Below are 27,906 nucleotides of genomic sequence, written 5' to 3'. Positions count from 1 at the left end.
CCTATTTCCCAAATCTGTTCTTATTTCCAAGCCTCCATTCCACTGGGGCCCCATCATTCTTAGCATCTTTGGTTCTCCCGCTCACCTCTTTCTCTTTTTTTTCTTATCTCCTTTGTTCCCATCTGATTTCCTCCTTCTCTACCTTCGTCATCTCTTCTTTCTCCTCATTTCATCATTCTCCTTGCTCCTTGCCAGCCGGTGAGTGACATGCAGCCACTGTCTTTACCACGTGTGCAGAGCGCACCCGGATAGGCAGCGTGGTGTCTGAGGGCTGTGGTGTGGGGTGGTTTAGGGATGGTGTTGGGAGGCCACGGTCTGCCCCACTTTTAGGTCAGGGTAGAAGCTAAAATCTGATGCTCTCTGCTCCGTCCCTTTCTTCCCCAGACCCTGCAGAAGCCAAACCCAGAATTGAAGCAGCAATTGACAGGACACTCAAAGCGTGTAGCTGGTTCAGTCACTGAGCTCATTCAGGCTGCTGAGGCCATGAAAGGTGAGGGGTGACCAGGGGCAGGGAGGAAAGGGGACCTTTGTCATGGGAGATCCTCGCTTCCCGGGTGGACTGCTCTGAGCTGGCCTCTGCCACTAGTCCCCACAGGTCCCAGGGGCCTGGTGATACTAACCCTGTTGCCCTGTGCCACTGACCTCCCTGCTCTGGCTTAGCCCCTTCCTTCCCCCCTTCATCCCTTCAGGAACAGAGTGGGTGGACCCAGAGGACCCCACGGTCATTGCTGAGAATGAGCTCCTGGGAGCTGCAGCCGCCATTGAGGCTGCAGCAAAAAAGCTGGAGCAGCTGAAGCCCCGGGCCAAACCCAAGGTCAGTCCCGTTCCCTCCCTCTTCCCTACCCTCCTAATGGCATGATGTCCCCACCTTCAGCCCCCTCTGACTTTGCATCTCTCTCTGAAACCTTTGTCTCCATTGCAGGAGGCGGATGAGTCCTTGAACTTTGAGGAGCAGATACTGGAAGCTGCCAAGTCCATTGCAGCAGCCACCAGTGCCCTGGTAAAGGCTGCGTCAGCTGCCCAGAGGGAACTGGTAGCCCAAGGGAAGGTAAGTACTTGGATACCCAGAAGCATAGGGATAGCGGCAGCCTTGTAAAGGGAGGCTTTTACTTGCATGGGGAGCACAGGTCTCAGCAAGCTCTCCTCCTTCCTCCACAGGTGGGCGCCATTCCCGCCAACGCACTGGATGATGGGCAGTGGTCCCAGGGCCTCATTTCTGCTGTGAGTGTACAACTCCCACTGGGTCTCTCTGAGCTGGAGAGACTTGACGAGGCTAGAGAGGGGGTGGACCAGGGCAAGAGGCACATTGTAACCCTATCTCCTCACTTCAGGCTCGGATGGTGGCTGCAGCCACCAACAATCTGTGTGAGGCAGCCAATGCAGCTGTACAAGGCCACGCCAGCCAGGAGAAGCTCATCTCATCAGCCAAGCAGGTAGCTGCCTCCACAGCCCAGCTCCTTGTGGCCTGCAAGGTCAAGGCTGACCAGGACTCTGAAGCAATGAAACGGCTTCAGGTGAGGAACCTTAACCCATCCCATTGTACCTTGGACCGTGCTGCTTTAAATTGCACCCTGAAGACATGATTTTCTGTGGAGGGACACTCAGTTGGGAACCCTACCTGAATTCTCAACCTCATGCTGCCCAGGTTGCCGGCAATGCAGTTAAACGAGCCTCGGACAACCTGGTGAAGGCGGCACAGAAGGCAGCAGCCTTTGAAGACCAGGAGAACGAGACAGTGGTGGTGAAGGAGAAGATGGTCGGGGGCATTGCCCAGGTGAGCTCTGCCCTGGGCGCTCTGAGGGACACCGTCAGCAGGGCAGTAACGTTGGTCCCGGCTACCCTATGCCCTTCTGCACATACTCGCTGAGCTGAGTTCCTGATCTCCATCCCTCAGATCATTGCTGCCCAGGAAGAGATGCTCCGGAAGGAACGGGAGCTGGAGGAGGCGCGGAAGAAGCTGGCCCAGATCCGACAGCAACAGTACAAGTTCCTGCCTTCAGAGCTTCGAGATGAGCACTAACGCAGCCACTTCTATTTAACGCAGACCAGCCCAGAGACTGTGCCTGCCACTACCAAAGCCTCCTGGGCTGTCGGGCCCAACCTGCCCCACCCCAGCACTCCCCAAAGTGCCTGCCAAACCCCGGGCCTGGCCCTGCCTGGCCCTGCTGCACATCCCCTGTCCCCTCCCAACTCCAAGTGCCTTCATGCCCTAAGGCCCGCTAAGTGCCTGCCCCTCCCCAGAGTATTAACGCTCTAAGAGTATTATTAACGCTGCTGTACCTCATTCTGAACCTGCCAAGGCCCCAGCCTGTTCCACCCTGCCAGCAGCTTCTGGCAAGTCCCATAGCCTCAGCTCTACTCATCCTTTTCGATACTATCCTCCTTCTTGCACCCCCAGCTACCTGTGGGTGCTGTGGGGTCAGAAGCCTCAAACAGGTCATGCTCCAATAAAGGTGATCCTGCCTGCGACTCTGCCTGGCTTCATGAGATGGGAGTTCCCCCCAGAAGGGGGAGCGAATGGGACAGTTCTGCCACCAGCTTGATCTGACTCAGGAATGGAGTGGGGCAGACGATGGCGATCTGCCCGTGAGGCCCCTTCCTCCTCCTTGCACCCACATCACTAAAGCCATCCTAGCTGGGAAGCTGTCCCTGAGAAGTCATACTCATGTTGTCCCCTATTTCACTGGCCAGCGCCTATTCCTCCCCAAGTGTCTGTCTTCCGTGGCAGGGACAGCAGCTGCCACTCTGCTTTGTGGCTACCAGGGACACTCTGTCCTTCATAACTGCTCAGAGTATGTGAACAAATCCAGCCTTGGCCAAATTTGAATTTTCAAAAGCTAAAAATAATAAGCCTATAAAATAAAAGTGTCTGAGCCTACGAGAATTATGGCCACAGATTTGGTTGGGGCATTTAACAAGCAAAAAAATCCAACTGGGCTGCCTTAGGTTGGTTCTGTTGACTGGGTTGGGGTGCTTCTAGCCCCTCTGAGGTCTTGTCCTACTGCCTAGAATAGTGATGGTGAACCTATGACACGCGTGTCAGAGGTGACACGCAAACTCATTTTTTTGGTTGATTTTTCTTTGTTAAATGGCATTTAAATATATAAAATAAATATCAAAAATATAAGTCTTTGTTTTACTGTGGTTGCAAATATCAAAAGATGTGACACGGCACCAGAGTTAAGTCAGGGTTTTTCAAAATGCTGACACGTGGAGCTCAAAAGGTTCGCCATCACTGGCCTAGAATAACACGAGGAGAAATGGATCTGAAAACGCTTGGCCCGGGAGTGAGGCTGTAGAGTTAGGGGCAGAGCTCCCCTAGTGGCCAGGCCGGTGCTGGTAGCCCTGTTCCAGCTGCCTGCTGATCAGGAGGTTCAGCAGAGGAGGTGGTCAAGGAGAAGGGAGGTGAGGGGTGGGTGCTTCCACTTCCTTCTGCATTCGCCCCCTCTGCCCACACTGCCTGGACTACCTGGCAGATCCTGTAGGAGAGCCACTATTTTCGTGCATGATTCTTTAATCAACCCTGTTGCCCAATATGTTTCCTTGCTTCTCCTTCCAAATAGAACACAAATACCACCATCTGCTGCTCCTCGGGGCACCTTTCACCTTCCTGAGGCCATGGCATCTACTCCCACCCCATTAGAGTCAGTATAAAGAAGACAGAATTACTTTGTCCTCCCCAGGGCAGCCCATTAAGGAAGGTGCCAACTTCCTACCCTTGCTCCTGTCACCTGTGATTAATTCATTCAATATTTACTAAGCCATGCCTGTGCTAAGCACTGGAAAATAGAGATGTATTATCACCTCCCTGACGCAGGGGACTGGCAACTCCAACACACACTGCTGTGGCCCTCTAAGCTCAGATTCAATGTCCTAGCATAGTGAGTTGAGGATCTTCGAGCTCAAATCCCTTCTCCAACCTCCCCAGCAAGTGGTAGTCCAGACTGATAACTCCAGCTATGAGCCCAGGACAGCTGTTCACTCTGTTACCACTTCCCTGTCATGCTTCCACATCCCCAACCACACACTCTCACTAGTGATGCCTTGGGGAGTGAACTGAGTACCCATTAGACCAGCAGTTCTTAAAATGTGGTCCTCAGGCACAGGGGTTCCCAAGACCCTTTCAGGGATCCATGAGGTCAAGCTTATTCTCATAGTAATACTAAGACATTTTCCTTTTTCAGTGTCAACGTTTGTACTGATGTTGTAAAAACCTTAGTGGGTAAACTGCCTTAGCACAAATCAAGACAGTGTACTAATAGCCATTGTATTCTCACCACCAAGCACTAGCAACTTAAAAAAAAAAAAATGCTAGTTTCACTCCAGACCGTCCTTAATGAAGCAGTGAGACCTTATTAATTTTATTAAATCTTATCCCTGGAGTAACAAGTCTTCAATATTCTCTGCGATGAACTGGGAAGTGGGCATAGAGCTTCTGCTAGACACAAGAGTATGACGGTGACTTGAGGAAAGCACTTAGTTTGTTGAGTTGTGAGCTGAACCAACTGCTTTTTTTCATGGAACTCCCCGTGGACCTGAAAGGATGACTGGCAGAGGAACCATGATTATCAGACTTGGGTAGCAGGCCGACCTTCTCTCAGAAAGGAGCAAAGTGGGTCTGTCAATTCAGAGAAAAACCTGACAGTGTTTGGTGCCAAGGATAGAATTGGAGCCTTCAAGTAAAGATTAGAATTTTGAAAACCTGTATCTGCTACCATGAGCTTCACAATGTCCCAAGACTTTCCTGTTGAAAACACTCCTGATATTCAGAAATGTAATTTTAAAAAATATATATATACTCAAATGTGTCAACATTTGGAACATCTGCATAGCTCAGTGAATCAATATTTTCCACATGACCGATGCATGATGTTACAAAATTATTCCTGGGTAAAACCACCCAAGTGCAATACAGACCAATGGACTTTAATATAAAATAGTAAAAAAGGCTATTGACACGGTTTCAGGTTCCACGTTGCACCTAGCCTTTGAGAAACCACCATTTGTCAAGTGTCCGTGTTATAGCAAGAATATCCAATTACCTGAAAAGACTCTCTTTCCCACTATGTTTCTGAGACTAGATTTTCTTCATACGTAGTACTTCAAACAAACCAAAGTAGAGCAACAGACAGAAAGCCAAGTAGATTCTGAGTACGCAGCTGTCCTCTATTAAGCTAGAGACTGAGGAGATTTGCAAAAATGTAAAATAACTGCCATCCTCACTAATGTGGGTAGGTGAGTATAGTTATTTTTTCATGAAAAACATGTTAACATGGTTTATTTCTATGAAGTACTATTTAAAATTTTTCTCCCATTTTAATATGGTAAACATTGATACTTCAGCGAAGGCTTTTTGGATCTTCAAATGCCACTCAACTTCTAAGAGTGTAAGGGGTTCTAAGACCAATCCACATAGTATTGGTATTTTGGGGGTATCTGGGACCCAGTGCATAAGAAATTCACCTGGCAAATGTTTACCAAGTGCCAACTCTATGCCTGATGCTCCGCTAGGCATGGGGGATTCAGACTTGGAGGACTCGCAGACCAGGGGAGGAGACCAACAGGTAAGAGAAGAGTTATAAAGGGACAATGATGAGACTCGAGAAACCTGCACCGGGAGCATATAGCCATTAGGGAGGGGGTGAAAGAGCAAGTAGCCAGGGATGCTTCCCAGAGGAGCAGACACTCCACCTGAGTCTGTAAGGCCAGGTAAGGGGGAGCATGCTAGGGAGGGGGAACAGGATGCCTAGATTAGAATGCCTTAGGCCCTAAGGCAGAGGCTTTCAGAAAAGTGTGGCTATTTCCAGCGCCTACAGTAAGAAGCTCAATATGAACGCAGCATGAAGTGCAAGCCTGTGTACTGGAGGTGAGTTGGGGGCGGACAGGGCCCGAGCGATGTCTGTCCTGAGTCCGGGAAAGCGGGGAGACGGAGGGCGTTCACAGCGAGAGGTCGGCTGGTTCCGTGAGCAGCGGCAGCCACAAGCCCGAGATACATTTACGTTCCCCTCCTCCGCCCCCGCCCCCGGCCCAGGCCGGGCCCACGGGCCCCCGGTTCCCACCCCTCGGCCCCTGGGGAGCGAGGCGAAGCGCTCCCCCCGCCCCCCACCCCCGGCTTCCTCGGCCTGGCCCCCCTTACCCGCCCGAGGCGGTTCTCCTCTCCCCCTCTCCCCCACCCCGTCCCCAGGAAACAGCGAACACAGCCCCGCGCCCGCGCTCCAGGCTCCGGACCCCAGGACCCGGCTCTGGGGGCAGTGGCTCGCGGTCTCGGCTGGCGGGGGGCCACCTCTCCCCGGCTCCCGACCCCCACCTGCCCCGCCCCTGCCCAGCCCCGCCTCCCCGCGGGGAAACATCCCAAAAAAGGGCAGAAAAGAAAGTTCGGCGTAAACTCGGCCTCGGGGGGAGAGAGAAGAGTCCGCTGGGAGAAGGGGGGTGCGCGGGGCCGCCACGCCGGGGGGTGGGGGGGCGGGGGCGAGGCAGGGTGACCGGAGGGCGGTCGGACTCCCGGGCGAGGAGGGGGCGAGGCGGGGGGCAGGGAAGCGCCTGGGGGGGGGGGGCGGCGCGCGTCCCTCCCGGCTGCGCCGCGTGGAAACTATGCGGGGCACGTGGGGGCGGGGCGGGCAGGCGCGGAGTTGGGCTCCCGGCCGCCCGGCGACCGCAGAGGAGGGGCCCCGGCCCCGGGGGCTGAACCGGGAGGGGAGCGAGGGCAGGAGAGGTCGAGCCCGCCCCCGGCTCGGGGCGCCCCTCCTGCCCCCGTGTCCCCAGGTCCCCGGGAGGCGCTCCGTGATCCCCGCCGCGTCGGTGACGCCAGTCCCGCGTCCGGGGCCGGGGGTAAACTGAGGCATCGCGCCGCGGAGGGGCCCCGCCCCCAGGAGACATTCAATCCGGGGGGGATTTGCAGGAAACTTCTAAATTAAGGCCGGCGGCTGCCGCAGCTCCGGGGGGGCACGCGGTCCCTGCGCCCGGGCAGCTGCCGTGAGCTCACGCCCCGAAATAGCCCCGGGGGCCCCGCCGCAGCTGCCGCCGGGCAGGGGTGTCACTCAAGAGCGAGCGCGGAGCCCCCCGGCCCGAGGGTCCGTCCCCGCCCCGCCCTCCCTCCGCAGGGGTAGGCTTTTTACCGGACGGTCCGGGCTACCTTCCCTTCCGACGGCCTGGAGGGGGGGTGGGGAGAGGGAGGGGGGCGGGGCCGATGGGGGCGGTCCCGAGGGGGTGGGCGCCGGGGGCGACCGCGCCCCCCGACCGGGCCGAGCTTCTGCCCCTACAAGGTTCGGGTCGCGGCGGGGGAGGGTCCCGGCCCCCGGCTCCGCCCGGCTCCGCCCGGCCTTTTAGGCGCCCTCGCGGCGGGGCCGCCCCAGTCCCACCCGGCACTCCGCGCCCACCGCCCGCGCAGCCAGCCCATTGCCCCCGGTCCGCACCGCCGCCGCCGGCCGGCCCTCCGCCACCGCAGCCATGGACGCCATCAAGAAGAAGATGCAGATGCTGAAGCTGGACAAGGAGAACGCCATCGACCGCGCTGAGCAGGCCGAGGCCGACAAGAAGCAAGCTGAGGACCGCTGCAAGCAGGTGGAGACCCAGGGCCTCGCCCTAGGGCGACCCCATACCCCCACCCCCAGCGAGGGTGGGGTAGGCTCTGCCCCGTGTCCCTTATCCTAGGGACTGCTCTCTGAGGCTCTCTCCCCGTCCGGTGCACCTTCATAGGACCCCTAGGGCCCTAGCCAGAACCAGACTTCATCCTACCCACCGGAGCCCCGGGACCCACCGTCCCCCAATTCCCACGCCTGCCCTTGAAGAACGATGATGAGCCCTGCTTCTTGGGGTGGAAACTCTCTCTAACCACCCCCCCACCCTCAGTTCTCCTGGCTGCGCTGTTTCTCCTCTGCTATCCCCCTTCCTCCCTGACAGCCTCTAAGTTATCTTAGTACCCCCTCGCACACCCTGCCTCCCCCGGGCCTGGGCCTGGCTGACCCGAACACTCTCTGCAGCTCGAGGAGGAACAGCAGGCCCTCCAGAAGAAGCTGAAAGGGACGGAGGATGAGGTGGAAAAGTATTCGGAGGCAGTGAAGGACGCCCAGGAGAAACTGGAGCTGGCTGAGAAGAAGGCCACAGATGTGAGTGTGGACCTGGGGGCGGGGGGCGGGGGGAGTTTGCACACCGGGAGGGGCCCTGGACATGGGAATGAAGGGAGAGGGGACCTATATATCCCAGCACCAGGACAGAAATGTTTTCCCTCGGGAACCCGGGCCAGGGCAAGCTTGCACAAATAATCATAATCCCAGGCAGTGGGTAAATCAAAACCACCTACCACTTCCCCCAGAGGACGGGGCCTTGTAATTCCTTTTGGCTCCAGCTCTTTCAACGTACAGTGATCAAACAGTGAGTCATCGTGGGGGTGGGTGGTACAAGAATTCGCCATCCGCCTCCATTAATCCTGCAGCTGAAAATGGAGAGGAGACTACAGCTACACTGGTGGGGTGTGGGTCTAGGTGCTGTTAGGCAAGGGGAGAGAGAGGAATCTGAAAGTGGGCCCTGACTTGAGTTACACTCCTGGGGGGGCATTAGAAATTCCCTGGCCCTGACCTCTGGCTCCGGTAGCCCTGCTGGGCACTGGGGCCCCTTATTTACCCTCATTAAGTTGTCAGCCTCGAGACCATGCCAGGCCACAGGGCAAAGGGACAGGGCCACAAATGCCAGGGCAGCTGCTTTGGCAGGCCTTGCTCACTCAGATGTCTCTACCCACCCCACACTCTCTAACCAGACTTCTCTAGCCCCTGTCATTCCCAACCCCCACCTTGAGGTAAGAGAATAGCCGTAAGTCTTTGGACATGGTACTTGTACCATTCTCTGCCTCAGTTTCCCCATTTGCCTTGTACCCAGGATTGTTCTAAGTTTAAGATGAGCCTACGGATGTGTTGGTGGGATGGGGGGATTAGCATAAGCATGGCCTGAATGAGGGTTCAGAGATGGCATTACTGTTTGTGTTGACCATGATCCATGTTTCCCAATTCCCTCCCCCCATGCCCACCCTGACCTCCAGCCTTTGGATTTGGTTCTCCACCAGCCTTGGCACTTGGGAGGGAACTGACCCGCAGCTGCTCGCGAAGACAACCCTGGGCATCTGATACTCTATAAATAACCAAGGCCCAGTGCAGCTGGAGGCAGGACTGGAAACTCAAGGAGCTGGGTGGGGGCTGGAGGGAAGGAGGGTGGACAGGGACAGAGCTGGGGAAGCTGGGCAGCAGTGCCAGGAGGAGAAAGGAAACTGCCCAAACTTATTTTGTGACCTTGAACACCACACGTGACTTACACAGTTCCTTCCTCCATTTCTCCCTTCTTTCCTGCTCCCTGTTTGTCCAGTGGCGACAGTAGTGCCTGTCTGTTGTTAGAAAGCAGCATCCATAACCAAGAGCTTGAAAAGCAGAAAATGGTAAATGTCCGTCCTGGCACGAGGACCCCAGGACTTCCCAGAGCTGTTTGTCACCCCACTATCATGAAGCGTTTTCCTTTCAGTCTCATCTCTCTCTAGAGTCGCCCCCCCCCCCCCCCCATGTCATGCTTCCCAACCCCCTGTGCTGTTCCCAGAGTCCTTCCGCCTTGAGTCATCCGGCCCTGTGCCCACAGTGGGCTCCTGTCACTGGAGGCGGCCTTCAGCACCTGGAGGACAAGCTACTGCTTTCTATATATGGTGCTGTTTCCCTCGCCCTCCTACCACCAGGGCCTGCTTTCTTCCCCCTCTGTCCCCAGTGCTGCACCCCCTCTCCCCTCTCACTTCTCCCCCTACACTGATCCTTTCTCCTCTCCAGTCTTAAATCTCAGGGTCCCTATGTCTTTGTGTCTGAGGAAGCACCAGGGATAACTAACGTTTATGGCGTGTGGACTCTGCGGGCAATGTGTTCACATGCTTTTTGCATATTATTTTATTTTCCCAAATCATCAGAATTGCTTAGGAGCCTTAAAAAAATAAATAAATAAAAATGGAATTGTCAAGTTCCTGCGCTGGAGATCTCAGTTTAGTGGATCTAGCAAGGAGCTAGAGGACCTGTTTAATGATATAATCCCCAATTGTCCTGTTGATTAACAGTCTATGAAGAAGGAATCTGCTATTGTCAACTCGGATTTTAAAAGGAGAAAATGGAGGCTTAGAGAGACTAAATAAGTTGCCCAAGATCACACAAGTGTGGAGTGGCTGAGCCGCGGCTCAGAGAGAACAGTCTAACGCAGAGCCGTACTTAATTCCAAACTAGACTGCTTCTCTCACTGTCTTTTGTTGGAGCCCTTCCTTCTTGCTCTGCCCTCTCTTTTCCTCAAGATACCAGCAGTTCCCATGGAACTTCTCCAGAACCTCCACGTTTTGCCTGTGTGTTTTAGGATCAGTGTCTGAGTATCCGTCACTCACGCTGCCCTTGCACTGCCCCCAGTGGCCTCTTCATCTTGCCAGGGAACCCCTTGCTACAGCCCTGGTGTCCCCATACAGGTCTGGCTTTCCTCCAGAGCCCCTCGCTGGGAGTCTGCCTGGCAACTGGTGACATCACTTGATCTTGATTCTATGATTGGCTGGTTTTGGCAGCATTGCTGTTAAGTTGGCCTGATTCTTCCCCACTCCCTTACCTTGACCGGCCTTGCTGTGGAGTCAGGGCTGCCTCAGACCTGGTCCCAGCACTTGGAGTGTTCTCTGAGGGGACAGAGCTGCATGCTTAACTATGCTCAGTGCCTGCACTGGCCCTGTAGCAGAGAGTGGAGCTTGTCAAGGAATGCATATTTGGGGCTGGAGCATAGAGTCTGGGGAGAAGATAGATGGTTGGTTAGAGGGTAAAAAATAGGAAGACAGGAAGCCTAGGTTCTTTCTCATAAGAATCTTACCATCCTCTGGAGCCTCCCTGATCCTCATCCACGGTAGACAAAGCCTGTCTGATCTCTCACCTTTGACCCATAGGCCGAGGCAGATGTGGCCTCCCTGAACCGCCGCATTCAGCTGGTAGAGGAGGAGCTGGACCGGGCGCAGGAGCGCCTCGCTACAGCCCTGCAAAAGCTGGAGGAGGCTGAGAAGGCAGCTGATGAGAGCGAGAGGTGGGCAGGGGGTCCTCAGGGTGGAGCCAGGGAAGGGGGATGCTCTCTCTGCTGGCCCTGAGCCCACCCTCACCCCTCTCTCTGCCTCACAGAGGAATGAAGGTCATTGAAAACCGCGCCATGAAGGACGAGGAGAAGATGGAGCTGCAGGAGATGCAGCTGAAGGAGGCCAAGCACATCGCTGAGGACTCAGATCGCAAATATGAGGAGGTGACGGCCCCGCTCCCCTTCCTCTCACTCCCACGCTCCACACACCCTAGTCCTTCACCAGGGCCCTATGCCTTCTCTCTCCTGCCTGACCTCAGGTGGCCAGGAAGCTGGTGATCCTGGAAGGAGAGCTGGAGCGCTCAGAGGAAAGAGCTGAGGTGGCTGAGAGGTAAGGTTACCCTGGGGTGGGAGTGAAACAGCCTGAGCCGGTGACTACGGGGCACCCTGCACAGTGGGAAAGCAGTTTCTCAGGCTTGGGGCCGTAGGGACAGGTCCTGTCCTCTGACCCCTACCTGCTGCCCCCAGCCGAGCCAGGCAGCTGGAGGAGGAACTTCGAACCATGGACCAGGCCCTCAAGTCCCTGATGGCCTCAGAGGAGGAGGTAGTGACCTCTCTGGACCTTTCTGGGCAATAGCGCCTTCTCTCATCTCACCTTCCCCTCCATCTCAGGCTGCTCTCTCTCATCTGCTGGGGGTCGGGAAGGGCCCGGGGCCTCGGAACGCTGCCTGCTGTCACTCTCACAACTTTGCTCTTCTCTTCTCTCCTCCCCCTCCCCCACTGTGCCGCCTCCACTGTCTCCCCCCACTGTGCCCTCACACCCCACCCTGCCACACATCCCCTGCAGTAAATGTGGGGACCTAGAGGAGGAGCTGAAAATTGTTACCAACAACTTGAAATCCCTGGAAGCCCAAGCAGACAAGGTAGAGGGGGGTAGAGGGGCAGTGAGGATGGGGTCCTGCAGGGGAGGGAGGCGATGGGCCCAGGCAGTGGGGGGGCTGGATGGTCCATGGAGACAAGATCATGAGTAGCCTGCGGGGCTCAGGAGAAATGAAGGATTTGTGGAGGCAGTCTACTAATGGCATGTGTATGTCCCTAAAAGTACTCCACCAAAGAAGATAAATATGAAGAGGAGATCAAACTGCTGGAGGAGAAGCTAAAAGAGGTGAGAGTCCTTCCAGCCCCCACCTTCCCGTCCAGCCCCACAGTCCCTAGCAGAGACTGCCTGTAGTGGGGAATCTGGAGGCTGGGATAGAAGAAAAGGTTGGCTTAAGTGATAGTGTCTGGGAGGGCCTCATTTTTGGGTCATTTCCGCATCTTGCCTTTACTCCCAGGCTGAGACCCGAGCAGAGTTTGCCGAAAGGTCCGTGGCAAAGCTGGAGAAAACCATCGATGACCTGGAAGGTAACGGAGGCCGCCCCTCCACCCCCAAACCGCACTCCCTGTGACTGTGAGCTCATCCCTTTTCTTCGCATCCCATTGTACAGTATCTGTGACCGATAAACTAGGGCTGTACCACCTAAGACTCCACACACTCGTGCTCGGTGCCTGCCGTGTAAGCACCCGTAACCGGCGACACCTCCAGTGCTTCTTAAACTTGAGCATCCCCCAGAGGTTTTAAAAGGCAGATTTCTGGGTCCTGCTCTGAAATGACTGCTGACTTTGGGCTGGAGAATCTGTACGTCTAACAAGCTCTCTGGGAAAGCAGACGCAGATGCTCAGTCCTTGGACCACACTTTGAGCAGCACTGATTTAGACAAGTCTGTCTTCAAGTGCAACACAGGGGAGCCCTATCACAGAGACTTCTTTGTGACCTAGAGAGCTATTTGGTTTAACATCTAGGTTTGCAAGACAACACTGATGTCAATTACTATTTTAAGCTAGATTTGGTGTAAACAATCATGCAGGTATTTGCTAGTCTATGGCTATTTCCCACTGTCACCAACATGGTGCCTAGGACTGACTTTCCTTCCTATTGTACGATAACCCTTCACTTTCATAACTGCAGTTTCCCTTGTGTCCAGCCTTCTCAGGCATGCCTCTGTTTTATCTCCAACTTTGCAAGACTTTAGGTCTTTCTGGCTTGAACTCTCTTCACTTGAAGCGAGCACTCCTGCTTATCGAAAAGCACTGTGCCCCCAGGTCCCCAGAGGAGGCAGCAACTCCTGGCAGAAGAACCAATTTAGGGTACAGAGAAGGACAAGAGAGACAGGAGTACAGAGAAGGGAGGGAGCCCTGAGGACTGACCAGCCTGCTCTCTGGCCTCTGTCACTCGTCTTTGCCCACCTCTCTCTGATTCTTGTTCTCTCTTTCCATTATCCTCTCTCCTGCCTTTCCTCTTCCCCTCTATTCCCTCTCCCCACACTCCCATCCATCCCTGGACCCCCTCCAGACGAAGTCTATGCGCAGAAGATGAAGTACAAGGCCATCAGCGAGGAGCTGGACAACGCGCTCAATGACATCACCTCTCTCTGAGCCCCTCACCAGTGTGGCCCCCTCGGCCCCTTCTCTCCTCTCCTTTCTACTCTCTCTCTGAGGAGGGATCAGGCAGGAGGAGAAACATTGCCAACACTGCATAGCCAGGCTGGGCGCAGCCTGGGAGAGCACCCATCTCACGTGCTGCCCACCCTGGCACTTGCTTCTTCCTTCTACCCATCACTCCACCCTCCACCCTCCGGACTCTACCTCTCTCTGCTGCTTAATAAACTCAACTTGGTCTCTGTGCTGTTTTCCTGTCCTCCAGAGAGCACTTCCTTCCTTTTCTCCCACAAGAGCACTGCTGAGACCTTGGCTCTTACAGACACCCCAATCTTGTGACACCCACAAGCTCTGTGGCCCACACCGAGATCCCCTCTGCATGGCACGCACAGCCTGTCACTGTCACTGCTGCATGTGGGCATGGTGTGACGCCATCCATCACCCTGCGCTCTCCGGTGCCTCTGCAGACCCAGACCTGTCACTGACCTTGGAGCACTGAGCTGGGCTTCCAGGATCTCAAGGAATGACCGGAAGGGAGATGGGGTGGTGAGGGGAGGGGTAAGAAGGTTGTCAAAGGTCTGAGATGAAGTTTGGAAAAACGTTGGATGCCAGCAACGTGGGTTTTTCACTGCAGGTCTGTTTTCTGCCTCAAGTCTGTCTGTCTGTCTATCCCTGTCTTTCCTGGCTCAGTCTTTGTCCTTCCTTCTGTTTCCAACTCTCTTAAAGCTTCTCAAGAAGAATGGTAAATTAGTTTATGACTTAGGCCTTCCCATCCCACCTCCATGACCCCAGAGTCTTGAGTGAGGTATCCATGTCTGTTCCGGTCAGTTCATCCATTTGCCCCTACCATGGGGTCCCCAGACCCCTGAATGCTGTGTCTTCATGTGCCTCCAACCCACTCCATGTCTGTCTGTCACACCCCCTGTCCATGCTCCCCACGTCTGTCCCCTAGTGTCTCCCCTCCCCCTCCTCATGTGCTGCTTCCTCTCACAGAGACCTTGGCCAGTGCCAAGGAGGAGAACGTGGAGATTCACCAGACCCTCGACCAGACCCTGCTGGAGCTCAACAACCTCTGAGGGCTGGCCCTGCCCCAGCCAGGCTGCAGCTGCCGCCCCACCCCCCACCCAATAAAACATGTTCCTGGCGCCACAGGGCCCTCCCAGCCTTTCTTTGGTGTTGGCAGTGGTGGTGGTAGTTTTCCAACGGGGAGAAGGCTGAGATGATGCCTGAGGGGAGCAATGGAGCCGGAAGGGCCCCTGAGGAGCAGGGCCTGGGTCTATGCTCTATGACGAGACTTCCTTTTTGATGGTAGCCAGGGCGGGGGGGGGGGGGGGGGGGCGGCGCGGGGAGGGCGCGGGGGGTCCGCTCATTTAGGAGGGGCGGCGACCAGGCTGTGTGGAGCAGAGAGACCCGGAGGGCTGGGGTTACATTCTGGCCTTGACTCCCCAAAGGGCAAAGGAGCTGCTGTCAGCACCACTGCCCCATTCCAGCAGGTGCCTGAGCCCGGCAACATAAGCTGAAGACAAAACTGCAAAGCTACACAGATTTTACTTGAGCAGGAGAAAGCCCCAAAGCCTCAATGTGACTTAAGCCTAGACGCTGAGCCTGCCCCACTCCCAGTTACACACAATGGTCTACATACACATACATGTGCGTGTGCGCACACACACACACACGACCATTTCAACAATCGCAGTGATTTCTGCCCCCTTCCTGATAGCAGATGACCCCCCACCACCAAAGATGTTCACACCCTAATCTTGTGAAATGTGACTTTGCATGGGAAAGGGACCTTGGGAGTCAGCTAAGATGTTTGAGATGGGGCGGTCATCCTGGGTTATTGGAATAGGCCCAATGTAACCATCAGGGTCCTTAGAAGAGGGAGGCAAAAAGGTCAAGAGTGGATGCGGGAGATGTGACAATGGCGCAATGTGATGCAGGGGCCACAAGCCAAGGAATGTGTGGCTTCCAGAAGCTGAAAAGGACAGGGAAACACTCTGATCAATGTCCAGGCCTGCCAACACCTGGACTTTAGCCCTTAAGATTCATTTTGGACTTCTCACCTCCAGAAGTCTAAGTGAATAAATTCACATTGCCATTGAGATGGTGATACTTTGTTATAGCAGCAGTAGGAAATGGATACACTATCCTGATTTGGGGAACAAAGCTACCTTCCACATATTTTATTAGAAACATTTATTTTAAAAAAATCTTTGGTGACTAAAAAGGAAGTGGTGTGACAGGCAGGACAGACCAAAGCCTCCAGCTCCGCTCGGATCCCTCTGGCTGGCTTCTCTGCACATTCTCCACGCCCCAGGCCCCTAGGCCACACTCTCGGTGACCTCGGCTGGATGGTAGCTAACGGCCCCTTTGGTCCCACGTGGATGTCTACACGACAGGGAAGCCAATTCAGAAAACTGGCCCAGGACCAGCTCATTTGTGCAATTTGCATGAAGCTGTTCTGGACTCCACACAGGAAGTGGGGGTTGTGCCTGAGGGACAGGGTCAGTACAATACATACTTTTGCTGCCTTCTCATTTGCACAAGGAAGGCAAGGCTGGTCACAGCAAAGAGAATGCCAAAAACCAGGGCCAGGATGTCACCTGTAGGGACAGGAGAGACTGCCTCAGGGTGTGAGAGCCAGTAGGGTCCCCTCAGGGCCTACTTCCCTATGCCTGTACCCTCAACCCAGCCCTAAGTTCTCCAGCTGCCCCCAGCATATCAGAATCTAGAAGAGACCAGCAAAGGGATGGAGATGGATACGCAAGAAGGGGGGGAAAATAAGCACCTTTTTTCCTCCCTAAAAATGAAGTCAAAGAGGTCATTTGGGAAAAAGACGTGCTAGATTTTTGGAGCTTCATTCTGAACAACTCTTGCCGTGGGGGACAATAAAGGACCCCCCACCATGACCTGACACTCTATCCTGCTGGGTTTGGAGGTCTGTTCTGCAGAAAAGGAAGGGCAGTAGACGTGGTCCTGACTAGTCCCTGGGACTAAACTGTGCCAAGGGTCGTCCCCAGCATCAGGAGCCAGAGGAGAGGGGCAGACTCACCAGGAGCGAGGCAGGAGTTCAGGTGGACTGAAGAGAAAAGGGAGACATTAGAGCCGGGCCTGTGACCTCCAGTGACAGACAAATGAGGGCACGGGGGAGGATGAGAGACCTGGGCTGGGCGACAGTGACACGGGGCACAGACGAAGCCGCACCTGGCTGAACAGCCTCAACAGTCCGCTCCACTCCAGTCGGGAAGGAGGCCTCGATCGTTCGGCCATTCAGAGGCTGCGTGGCTCGGAAGTTCAGCTGCAGGCGAGAGCCCTCAGGTCCCCACAGGGAACCAGAGAGGGTGTGGAGCTATGGAGGTCATTAGGCAGTGGAAGGAGGGCCCAAGACAAGGAAGCGGATCAGAGGCCTATTCACAGACAGTACCTCAGGTCTCCACCCTCCATGCCCCTTCTCTCTCCCACACCGCCCTTTCATTATGCCTCCTCTTTCTACACCCCTTCCCCCACATCCCCACAGCCCAACACGTTCCAGCCCCACCTGCTTAGCACTCAGTCTCACTGTCTGGTTGAAAACAGTCCAGATGACCCCTTGGGCACAGGGAGGGGTGGTCAGAGACCCCTCATATCGGAAGTAGCGGCTGAGATCCGAGGGCAGCAGTGCAGATACGTCCAGGCCTGGCACCCAAGTCTCTGAGTCTGTGGAGAGGACCTGTGCTGGAATCTCACCTAGATGCCCCCCCCCCAAGCTCTGGGTATAGGGATAGGGGTACAGTTTCATATCCCGGAAGCCACGTTGACTCAGTCCCCTGAGACCCCTTCTTCACTAAGTGCATCCCTTCCCCAAACTCAGCACAAGACAACTCAGGGGAAGCGAAGGGCTCTGGAGCCGCGCAGAGGGAGAGAATTGCACCTTAGTTGCTCCCTCTGAGTCTGCATTCTCACTTTGCATACTATGGTACATGCTGGACCACACAGGGAAGCTCAGAGAAAATACAAAAAGGAAAATGAGCTGAATAACTTGTAAATAAATATAAATAACCATAAAAAAACACACACAAAAAAAAAAACTGGAAAAGCACAGCTCCTTGTATTTTAGCAAAACTTAACATCCAGCTGGGTGAGATTTAAAATGACCCAGAATGACTGAGAAGAAAAAGATTTCCAACAAAAGTATTTACATATTTAAAATATGTGATGCTTGCCCGGCCGGCATGGCTAAGAGGTTGAGCATTGACCTATGAACCAGGAGGAGGTCAAGGTTCGATTCCTGGTCAGGGCACATGCACGGGTTTTAGGCTCGACCCCCAATGTGGGGCATGCAGGAGGCAGCCGATCAATGATTCTCTCTCATCCTTGATGTTTCTATCTCTCTCTCTCCCTTCCTCTTTGACTTCCATAGCTCCACACCATCTCTGGCTCCCCGTGGGGATCTGAGGACTCTTGGCTACAAATGAACTTCCAAGCCATGCAGCCTTTCAATAAAAAATAATAAATAAATAAATAAATATAAAAATATGTGAGGCTTATGAAGAATAGATAGTTCTCAGAAAAATTTGAGCTTCCCAGACTCAACTCCAGAAGTTCCAAACACATTTTTGTTTTTGGTCTTATTTGGTTTTTGCCTTATTTTGGTTTTTTATTCGGTGTTTGGTTTTAAACCATAAGACCTGTGGGCGGAAGTTTGCTTTTGCGTGTTTGCCTCTGTCCAACTTCATAGTTATTATCAAGATCATCGTCGTCCAGCTCACACATCAACCCTCTGCCTGCGGGAGAGACCCCATCTCCGTACCTTCCTCGGCGACTTCTTCCAAATGAGACAGCAGCTGCTCATAGGCGCTGTTTTCTCCTGGGCCTTCCTAGGAGACGACAGTGCAGGAAGGTAATACATGCATCTGGGCCATGGCTAGAGGCCTGAAGGTGAGGTGGGGCTCCCAGAGTCCTCCCTCATTTCTCAGCTCTGAGAATGCCGGGGGAAACACTAAAGCTTCTGTATTATTACTCAGAGTTGACTTACTCTGCAAACTAAGCCGACAAGCGCTGCAGGCTAGTTTGCAATAGCAAATTGGAGGAGGAGGTGGAGGAGGGTGGGTCACAAAGACATAAGGCCTTCGTGACCTGGGCCCCACTCCTGAAAACCAGAATGGCCTGTGTACTCATGCTGCCTCTGCATTCACCTTAATAATTCATGTGACTGACTTGGAGCAGGGACACGTTGTTTCTGAGGCGCTTCTCTGAACTTTGCACTTTGAGGCTGGCATTAGGGAGTCAGTTAGGGTGTGAACGAGCCTAGCACGTGTCTCAACGTCTCTTCATTTTACCGGCTTCCTCTAATCACTGCGTATGTAGTCTTAATCGTTACAGGTCCAAAGAAAAGAGGTCACTAAATGTTCCTCTAGACTTGATGGCATTTCACAAGGGGAGTATTATTGTTACAGGGGCATTAAAGAAATCACTCCTCTTGATGTCCCCTTTATTGCATCTGTCATTCCCTGAGTCGGCCATATTCTGAGTCTTTGCACATACCATTTGCTCTGCATGAACATCTTTTCTTTCCCACTAGTGAAGTCTTCACGTTTCACCTCCTCCAAGAAGCCTTCCCTGACCACCTCTTTTACTGTCCTTGGTGTATGTCTACCTGTGGGCCCCGTCACTGTCTGTGGACTCAGAGACAAGGACCCACGGTTTCCGAATCCTTTGTTAGGCCCAGTGCCTCCCTCACAGTGGCGTTGAATGAATGAACTAATGAGTGAATGAGGATAAGCAGGTGCCAGGGTGAGTGTGCTGGGATGGGTCTCTCGGGGCAAATATACTGAGCCTGGGGGCATGGGGAGGACGGGTGTGGGGGACGTCTAGGGCTCCTACCTGCAGAAAGGCGGCCAGCACGGCCAGGCCTCCTGGGCGCCCCAAGGCCTCCTCAACTTTGGCAAATGCAGTGCTGAGGTGAACCACGTGTATCTGGAGAGGACAGGTGGGTAGGAATGGGCAAGATCCCCTCGCCGGCGCCCCCCTTGGCCCCGCTGCAGACAGCTGCACGCTCACCTCGGCAGGAAAACGGTGGCCGCCAACCGTGTGCTCCGAGCCGGGGCGGCCCGCAGACCCCCAGTGCAGATGCAACTGCAGGGCCCGGTACTCCCGCCCGGGACCCAGGGCCATCTGCAGCCCGGGAGGCAGAGTGAGCTGCACTGCGAGGGAGAGCCGGTGAGCCGGTGAGTGGGCTCCGCGCCCCCGAGAGCCAGCTAGTCCCCAAGCATAGCGGGGACTGTACCCCGAGAACCAGGGAGCTCCGCCCCTTCCCTAAGGCTCCGCCCCGGCCCGCCTCACCGGTGTGGCCATTGTTTCGGAGGCGCAGTTCTGGGAGAGACGGGAGCTCAAAGCCTACGAGTTCCAGGGGCCCCAGGGCGGGGCAAAAAGCCGTGAGCTCCGGGCGGATGTCCACCGGGGACTGGAAGCGGCCGGCGCAGGTTGGGGACACCTGGGGCCAGGGCGGGTCGCCTGTGGTGGGAGTATGAACAGGAGTCTAGTGATAAGATCAGGAACTTTTAGGGAAGTGGGATAGGAAAAGTGAGGAGGTGGAGTCTGAAGACACTGGGGCGGGAAATAGAAATCGGGCAGATGTGGATGCGGTGGGTGGGTCGCCCAGGACTAGAGTTACGGTTGGGGGTCAGATCGGGAGGCGTGGGTGCCCAGATTGGGTCTGTGCGGGCGGGGCGGTTGTCTCACCTCCATAGCGCCAATGACTGTGGTCATCCCCTGCATGAACGAGAAGGGTTAGGAGTGCGATCTTTGAGCCCAGACCCGCCCCGCTGGCCAGAACGAGGTGGGCCCCCCCACTAGCCGGGCTTCGCAAACCCAGACGCCTTACAGGGCATCGCAGGGAACAGAAGTGCCTAAAGCTGAGATCCTAAGGGCCCTCCAGTTTGCAGCTACTGTGTTCGTAAAAAGGGGAGGGGGGGGAGGGGGGGGCGGGAAGGCCTCAGTCCCAGGCCCAAATCAGTAGAGCATCGTTCCTTTCTCCCTTACCTGTCCCTCCTCCCCACTCATCCCCCTTTCCTTTCTGGTCTCCAACTCTTTTCCCAGAGTTCCTGGCTTGGGAGTCAAGGTGCCAGGGCCCCTACTGGCTACTTCCTTCTTCCCAGGTCTGTTTCCTCACCTGCAAACTGAGGATGAGGTGACCTCCACAAGCCCTCCTGCGCTTCCCCCGAGCCCCCCCGCGCTTCCCCCGAGCCCCCCCTCTTTCCTCTTCGCTCCCCTCATACGCCTACTCCTCCCTACCTACGTTTTCTCTCTTTCCATGCTTCTAGTATCTTTCTCCTCTCCAGCCTTCCCCTTTCGTTCCCACCTCTTCCCACGATCTCTTTCCATCTGTGCCTCATTCCTGTCTCCCCACCATCCTCTTTTAGCTCTGAAAGGGGAAAGGGTCTGGTGTCACCGGAACCCTGGGGTTGGGAAAGGCCACTGTCGGCGAACAGGCTCCTCTCCCCTGAACAATCCCTGCCTGGGCGGGAGTTTGGTGAAAGGAAGCACACACCTCCTGGAGCCTAGATTTGGAGGGCTGACGACCGCTTACCTTTGTTGTTCCTGTGAGTGTCCCTGGGAGCCGCAGTGGGTAGATCCTCTATCTTCGGAGAGTCCTCTTCTGCTTCAGTCTTCACTCCAGGCGAGTCCTCCTCTCCAGGCAGATCCTCTTCACTGGGCAGGTCCTCCTCGCCCAGTGGATCATCTTCCCCAGAGGAATCTCCTCCCATGGAGGGAGTCCCCTGCATCCGGGATAGGCGGGATAGGCGCTGGGGATGGGTAGGTACCAAGAGCAGCAGTAGCAGCAGCAGTTGCACAGTGGGGCCTGGAGCAGGAGCTGAGATCTGCAGAGGGAGCCAGGGACTGGGCCACAGGGGAGCCATGTGGCTGACTGTACGGTGTCCCAGACACGGTGTGTACGGGGTGTACGTGCATTGGAAACAGGAGCTGGGTGGGGGAGGAGCAAGCCTGGAGGGGAGCAGGCTGACTCACAGAGTTCCCTTTTGTAGAGATGGAGCCAAAGTCCCTCCGTTCTGCCTGGCCCTGTGCCCCCTCCTCCATACCATAGCCCGGATTGGGGTGGAGTGAGGGCAGGTGTGTGCGTAGGCACAAGGTTATCGGGGTCATGGTGTAAGCCTGGAACTTAAGGCACCACCTGGCACTGCGCAGGCTTTCCCTGGCACCACCAGGCTGCCTGCCAGCCAGCCTCAGCTAACCCTGGCCTGCCTCCCAGCCCCAAGCAGGGAAGGGGAAAGACAGCGAGAGGGGAGCAGACCATGTGTGCATCCCCTGCCCAGCCAGGGAGCTGGTGAAGGGGTAGGGCAAGCTGCCACAGGAGCTCTGGGAGGGGGGTGGATGGGTAGGTGTGGGGTTAATTTGAGTATGAATGGAAAACTGAGTATATGTATGAGAGGGGCTCTGATGGGTGTAAAGTAAATTTGTTTTTCATCATACTACACCTCTGCTCAAAAACTTTCATTGACTTCCTACGGTCTACCAAAGTATCTTCCATCTGCCCATCTTCTCTCTCTAGTTGACTTCCACATCCCTGCAAAATCTTACCCAAGATACCTTCCCATCTCATCTCTTCCTACTGTCCCTCATATTCCAGCCAAATTAAACCATTCATTTTCCCCCAAAATGACCGCCTTCCTTCATATAGTTCTCACTACTGGGAATGCCTGCCATTCACGCTTTTAAACAAATTTTTAATTGATTTTTAAAAAATATGTCATTGATTTTTTAGAGAGAGAGGAAGGGAGATAGAACCATCCATGAGAGAGAATCATTGATCGGCTATCTCCTGTATGCCTCCTATTGGGAATCAAGCCCGCAACCCAGGCATGTGCCCTGACTGGGAATCAAACCGGCAACCTTCAAGTGCACCGGGAGACGCTCAAACAACTGAGCCACACTGGCCAGGGCAGCCATTCACTCTTATAGGTAACAAATATTGATTTAGCATATAACATATGTCAGGCACCGGGCTAGAAGTATGACTAAGACACAGCTGCTTTCCTGAGGAGCTCATGTCCAGGGAGTGAGAGCAAACACTGCCATAAGATTTAGGGGAGAGAGTTGGTTCTGCCTCAGAAGGTAATGCAGAAGTAGGAAGATTCGGTCAGGGCTGTGAAGAAGTAGAAGTTCAATTCGGTAATAACGATGGGGAGGATGGTATTCTGGGCAAAGGGGAGGCATCAAATATTTTGGGAGAATGACAGAATGCAATTCCCATATTAGGTGATGTTGAGGACTGGTGTGGAGCATGGATTGGAGGGGAAGAGTGGGTGCTAGGAGACAAATGAGAGGACCCCATTATGGGCTTGAGGTTCCCAGTCTCTGCCTACTCATTTAACAAACATTTATTGACCCTCCTCCAATCCTCCAGGTACTGTTCTAGGCCCTAGGGATACAGCATTGGACCGGAAACAGCCTCTACTGTTCTGTAGCTCACATTGTAGCGAGGCCCCTATGGCTTCAACAAAGCAAATCAGAGTAAAGCCATCACAGGAGGTTGATATCTGAAATTAACATTCAGTAGGTATTGTGCATCTGTGTGATTGTAAAAGGTAATTGCATATATTGAAATATTTCTAATTCTGTTGGTAACTAGCCCCTCACTCCAGAGTGCTCCTGCTACCCCAGCTCCTTCCTGGGGACTCTCCCAACCCCCTCATGACCTCTTATCACAGCAGGGCTCCAGAATCCCACTAGAATGCCTGAGCCAGCTTCCACTCAGATGTTTGTACACCCACTACCATGTTAAATAGTTTTACTATCTCCCCTGTCTAAATCCCTTCTATTATTCAAGGCTCAGCTCAAAGGCCACTTCTTCCAGGAAGTCTTTCTTGATTAACTCTGCACTAAAGGAAGAGATTTCTGGTGCCTCAGCCACCACAGTGCTTAACCTGCCCTCACTAATAACCTTGCCCACCATCTTATTCATATTAAGATGATTTATGATGCTTTATCTGTTCTAATACCTTAGCTCCATAAAGGCAGGGTTCAGTATTTGATTGATCGAGTCATTCTTTTATTCAATAGTCATTATTGAGCATTTTTCTCTCGGCAGATCACCTTGCCTGGACTTGAGAAAACCAAATTGACTAAGCTGACTTCCTTGCCCTCAGGGAAAGGAGTTCGTTGTCAATGACCTGTGCATGTTGAACTGCAACTGTTCCAGGAACATGATGCCACATTTTTTTTTTTTAATTTTGAAAGGCATTTTGGGGGTCAGAGGAGCTTAGCTAAAGGAGCTAAGTTCTATGGTCTTAAGTCTAAGGCCTTAGGTTCTCCTCGTCCCCAGGACCCCATGCTTTTTATGATACCACATTTTTATGGCACCCCACTTTATGCCTTGTCAGAGTGACTGCTATACTGTATACCAAAAGCTTACATGGCTGAACAACAGCTGTTCTTGAAGCAGTCATTGTAGAAAGTAATTAGTCTAACCATCTAGATTGCCATTTCTGGAGCCAAATTAAGAGCCCTCCATCGATGGCAATTTGACCCAGTGTGCACATTGGATGGTCACCTCATTGACTTGGTCAGCTGTGTTGTCAGCACCCTGGTTGGCCCCTGATACATGGAAGGTCCATGGGAATATCTATATTGAATGGACCTAGACAAGATGGAGTGTGGAAACAAGGAATCTAGTTGAGGTGGAGAGGTTCTGGGAAGCACAGGCGACAGAAACACCATGCTACCTGGAGTCTGGGGTCCTTACATCTGGACATCTTTCTTCAACACTAATCCCAGCTTTATTTCATTTTTCCTCTTTCCAAATAGTCTGAATGTTTCCATCTTTTTCCTTTTTAGGTCTCTGTCAGGATCTCCTTGCATATTTCTCTGTGCCATTCTGTGTGTCCACACATCTCCCTGCCCTCTCTGCTGCTTTCTCTCAGTAGTTCAGAGTCCAGAGCTGTGTCCAGGTGCAGATCTCTCTTTGTTATAGCTCCCTGACTTTCCAAATGCCATTCTGCATGGTGCTGCCTCTCTCTTGAGTTCTCTGTCTCTGTGTGTGACTGTGTCTTTGGTCTGGGTGGGGAATGTGGACTGTGACCTGGGATTGTACCTTCCCAGCTGGGAGTCTGCCAAACTCCAAAACAGGTTTGAGCTCCCAGAGTCTTGTTCCCTGAGCCTCCCCAGGTTGGGACAGAGTGTACTCAGGACTGATCGACTGGGGCACCTGGTGCACAACCTTAGTTAAGGCCAAGTCTTTGATCATTAGGGTCTGTTCGCAAGGAGGGAGCTATTCGCTGGTGGGGAGGAGAAAAAGCCTCCCACTCCCCAGCCATGGATTAGAAGCAAAGACAGATCAAAGCCTTTCTGGGGCCTTGAGGCTGACCTGTAGTTCTGGCCGACCTCATCATCTGTGTTATTTCATAGGACTTCTGTGACAAACTACCAGCAACTGGGTGGCTCAGAACAACAGAATTTTTCTCTCTCGGGAAGCCAGAAATCCGAAATCAAAGTGTTGGCAGGGCCCTGCTCCTTCTGAAAGCTTTAGAACCTCTTCTAGCTTCTGGCGGCTCCAGGAATTCCGTGGCTTGCGGCTGCATAACTCCAATCACTGCCTCCGGCTTAACAGGGCCTTCTCCCTGTCTCCCCACTGGTGCCTTTTAGGAACATGTCATTGGCTAGGGTCCACCACGGTAACCCACAATGATCGTATTTCAAGATTTTTAGTTTAATTACACCTGCAAAGACCCCCCTTTCTTTTTTTTAATTTAAATACATTTCACTGATTTTTTTACAGAGAGGAAGGGAGAGGGATAGAGAGTTAGAAACATCGATGAGAGAAACATCAATCAGCTGCCTCCTGCACATCCCCCACTGGGGATGTGCCCGCAACCGAGGTACATGCCCCTAACCGGAATCGAACCTGGGACCTCTCAGTCCTCAGGCCGACGCTCTATCCACTGAGCCAAACCGGCTTCGGCAAAGACCCCTTTTTCAAATAAGTTCATCATCACAGGCTGCTGGGGTTAGGATATGGACATATGTTTATGGGGACCACCATTTAGCCCACTATGACATTAGCCGTTTAGAACTGATGTTCGCCATTTTTAGCACAGGATGAGAAGACATGGGTTGGTGTTGGAAAGGCTCATGCCTTCTGCCCTCATCCCTCTTCATAGTCTTTGTAGGCAGTTTCATCCACTTCCATGGTTTCTACAAGGTCATGACAGACAAGTATCCCGGGGTTGGACTCTCTTCTCCACATCAGATCCATAAGCACCTGCCTAATTAACATCCTACATCCTTGGTGATATTATTGAGTTGCTGGATGAAGCTAATTCTACCTGCATCTGGACTTTTCAGTTGCATAAGCTAATAAAATATCTTATCGTTTAGCCACTTTGAGTTTACTATTACTTATGAATAGTCTTACTTATGACATAGTCTTGCTGGTATAAATTCCCTCCATGGCTTGGCCTCTCTCTGTCTCCCCAGTCTCCTTTTTCATCACTCCCTCCTTTGCAATCTATGCTCTAATCTTCCTGAACTTCTAGCAGTTCCTTGAATGCACTATGTATGTGTTATCTCCAAACTTTGTCCATGCTGTCTCTCTCACCTCTACTCTACTGCCAACCCTGCCCCACCAGGTTTTGCTCATCCTTCAGGTATCAATTCACATTGTTACTTCCTCCAAGAAGCCTTCCCTGACTCCTAGATGGGGTCACTCCTGCCTGCATAAAAGCCTATACATCTTTTGTAATGTTTATCTCACTTTATGGTGACTCCTTATCATGTCTACCATGCTAGACTATCAGCATCAATAACAGCAGAGGCTGTATTTCATTATTCATTGTTTCATCTCCATGCCTAGCACAGGATGTGGCATATAAGAGGCATTTAATTCTTGTGGAATAACTGATATTTATTGTTCAAAGCATCACTAGGGCTTCTCCAGCACCCAGTGAGTTGAAAGCAGAGGTTGAGGGTAATTAAAGAATAGAGAGGTGGTGGCTGCCTTCTGACCTTCTCCCACTGGTCCTGCCTTCCTTTGGCTTTGGGGATTGAGTTGGGAGTAGAGAGTCTGTCTGTTCCAGGTAGACTATGGGGTGTGCCTGACTTGCTCTGGGGGAGACGTGGTCTCCAGGAAATCAGTTGTCTCTAATTATACTCAGTGTGTCTTCTCGACATTTCCCTCTTCTTCCTCCCCAGTCTGAGCTCACAGTAGGCTCTATACAGCACCCTCACACACTGGCAGCACACCCAAACGCACCCACCACCACTGCACCCCCAGGTGCTGTGCTGTGTTCTCATCAACTGGGCTCATGGCAATACCAATCACCATGGGAATATCTGTCCCCTTCCTCACTTGAGATCTTAGTGCAAACCGTCCCACATTCTCGAGACCAGGCTTCCCACTATATGGTCTCACCAGTCTCCTTGGAACCCATTCCAAGGTACAGTCTGACCCAAACTCTCTCTTTCCTCCACCAAGCCCATCAAGTTGTTTCTCCCTGATCGAAGACCAGCATTTTTCCTTTCTCAGAATTTTTAGAATGTCAGAGAGCTAGAGGAGACCTCAGTCTCTGACAGTAACTTGGTTCTTGGATTGGGGCCCAGATTCCTAGGAATCCATGATAATAGGCATGGGGTCCAAAGTCTATCTAAAACCTGAGTTTTTAATATTTTTTTCTGATTACAAAGTAATGCATGCATGCTCAAGCAGAAAACCTAGGAAGGCAGAAAAGTCCTATTCACCCCTTTAATCTCAATGATCCAGGACCTGGCACTGAGTAGGTGCTTAATAAATATCTGTTGAATGAATTATTCTCAAACTCATCACCAGAGATAAAAACCACTGTTTTATCCTTCTAGTCATATATATTATACATAAATGAAATCATCTTGTGCAAACAGATGTATAGTCTGCTTTTTTCTCTCAGCAATACACTATGTACCTTTCCCCATATTGATAGCCTTTTAACATCATTTTAATGCTTTCATATTATTCCTTCAAATGGCTGTACCACATTTTTCCTAGCCAATTTACTACCTTTGGACATTTAGGTTATCTGTTGTTACAATGTTGTGCTTCACATCTTGGCACATATAATTTTGCCCACATATCTACTTCTTTAGAATGCATTGCTAGGCAATAAGAGAGGCACACTTAAAAGCAGGGGTCCTCCAACTTTTTAAACAGGGGGCCAGCTCACTGTCCCTCAGGACCTCCCTCAGAGGGCCGGACTATAGTTTTTAAAAAAAACTACGAACAAATTCCTATGCACACGCACATATCTTATTTTGAAGTAAAAAAACAAAACGGGAACAAATACAATATTTGTATTTGCATGTGGCCCGTGGGCCACAGTTTGAGGACCCCTGCTTTAACGTTTCGAATATATACTG

General features: G+C 53.0%; 3 protein-coding genes across 8 annotated transcripts in view; 2 read left to right on the top strand and 1 right to left on the bottom strand.

The window, feature by feature from the left end:
• TLN1 (talin 1) overlaps positions 1-3,105 on the top strand; it is a 31,507-nt gene extending 28,402 nt beyond the window's left edge. The window contains exons 51-57 of the mRNA XM_081103548.1: positions 385-490; positions 690-814; positions 923-1,048; positions 1,159-1,221; positions 1,332-1,514; positions 1,646-1,774; positions 1,895-3,105. Of these exons, the coding sequence (XP_080959674.1) occupies positions 385-490; positions 690-814; positions 923-1,048; positions 1,159-1,221; positions 1,332-1,514; positions 1,646-1,774; positions 1,895-2,020 (858 nt within the window). The 3' untranslated portion in view covers positions 2,021-3,105. The remainder of the gene's footprint in view (positions 1-384; positions 491-689; positions 815-922; positions 1,049-1,158; positions 1,222-1,331; positions 1,515-1,645; positions 1,775-1,894) is intronic.
• Positions 3,106-7,047: 3,942 nt separating this feature from the next.
• Positions 7,048-14,678, top strand: TPM2 (tropomyosin 2). 4 transcript variants are annotated; one of them, XM_081102920.1, is made up of 10 exons: positions 7,048-7,102; positions 7,388-7,560; positions 7,980-8,105; positions 10,928-11,061; positions 11,154-11,271; positions 11,367-11,437; positions 11,894-11,969; positions 12,149-12,211; positions 12,381-12,450; positions 14,518-14,674. In XM_081102920.1, the coding sequence occupies exons 2-10, from the start codon at positions 7,447-7,449 to the stop codon at positions 14,598-14,600; spliced, it is 855 nt and encodes a 284-aa protein (XP_080959046.1). In that variant the 5' UTR covers positions 7,048-7,102; positions 7,388-7,446; the 3' UTR covers positions 14,601-14,674. The 4 variants fall into 4 exon arrangements, with proteins under 4 accessions (XP_080959046.1, XP_080959044.1, XP_080959047.1 ...); XM_081102918.1 differs by lacking the exon at positions 14,518-14,674 and adding an exon at positions 13,439-13,769; XM_081102921.1 differs by lacking the exons at positions 11,894-11,969; positions 14,518-14,674 and adding exons at positions 11,575-11,650; positions 13,439-13,769.
• A 1,015-nt stretch (positions 14,679-15,693) lies between these two features.
• Positions 15,694-22,735, bottom strand: CA9 (carbonic anhydrase 9). Of its 3 annotated transcripts, none has more exons than XM_081104278.1 (11): positions 21,092-22,735; positions 20,245-20,274; positions 19,846-20,016; positions 19,564-19,706; positions 19,387-19,479; positions 18,314-18,380; positions 17,063-17,220; positions 16,729-16,873; positions 16,577-16,603; positions 16,046-16,127; positions 15,694-15,912 (listed from the first exon to the last, which is right to left on the bottom strand). In XM_081104278.1, exons 1-11 carry the CDS (start codon positions 21,420-21,422, stop codon positions 15,846-15,848), a joined length of 1,314 nt encoding a protein of 437 aa, XP_080960404.1. In that variant the 5' UTR covers positions 21,423-22,735; the 3' UTR covers positions 15,694-15,845. The 3 variants fall into 3 exon arrangements, with proteins under 3 accessions (XP_080960404.1, XP_080960405.1, XP_080960403.1); XM_081104279.1 differs by having other exon boundaries at positions 17,084-17,220; XM_081104277.1 differs by having other exon boundaries at positions 19,387-19,706; positions 21,092-21,437.
• Between the last annotated feature and the right edge of the window lie 5,171 nt (positions 22,736-27,906).

The sequence above is a fragment of the Myotis nattereri genome (genome assembly GCF_964212035.1).
Source record: "Myotis nattereri genome assembly, chromosome: 12".
In the NCBI taxonomy this organism is placed as follows: Eukaryota; Metazoa; Chordata; class Mammalia; order Chiroptera; family Vespertilionidae; genus Myotis; species Myotis nattereri.
This window is presented reverse-complemented; position numbering and strand designations above follow the sequence as displayed.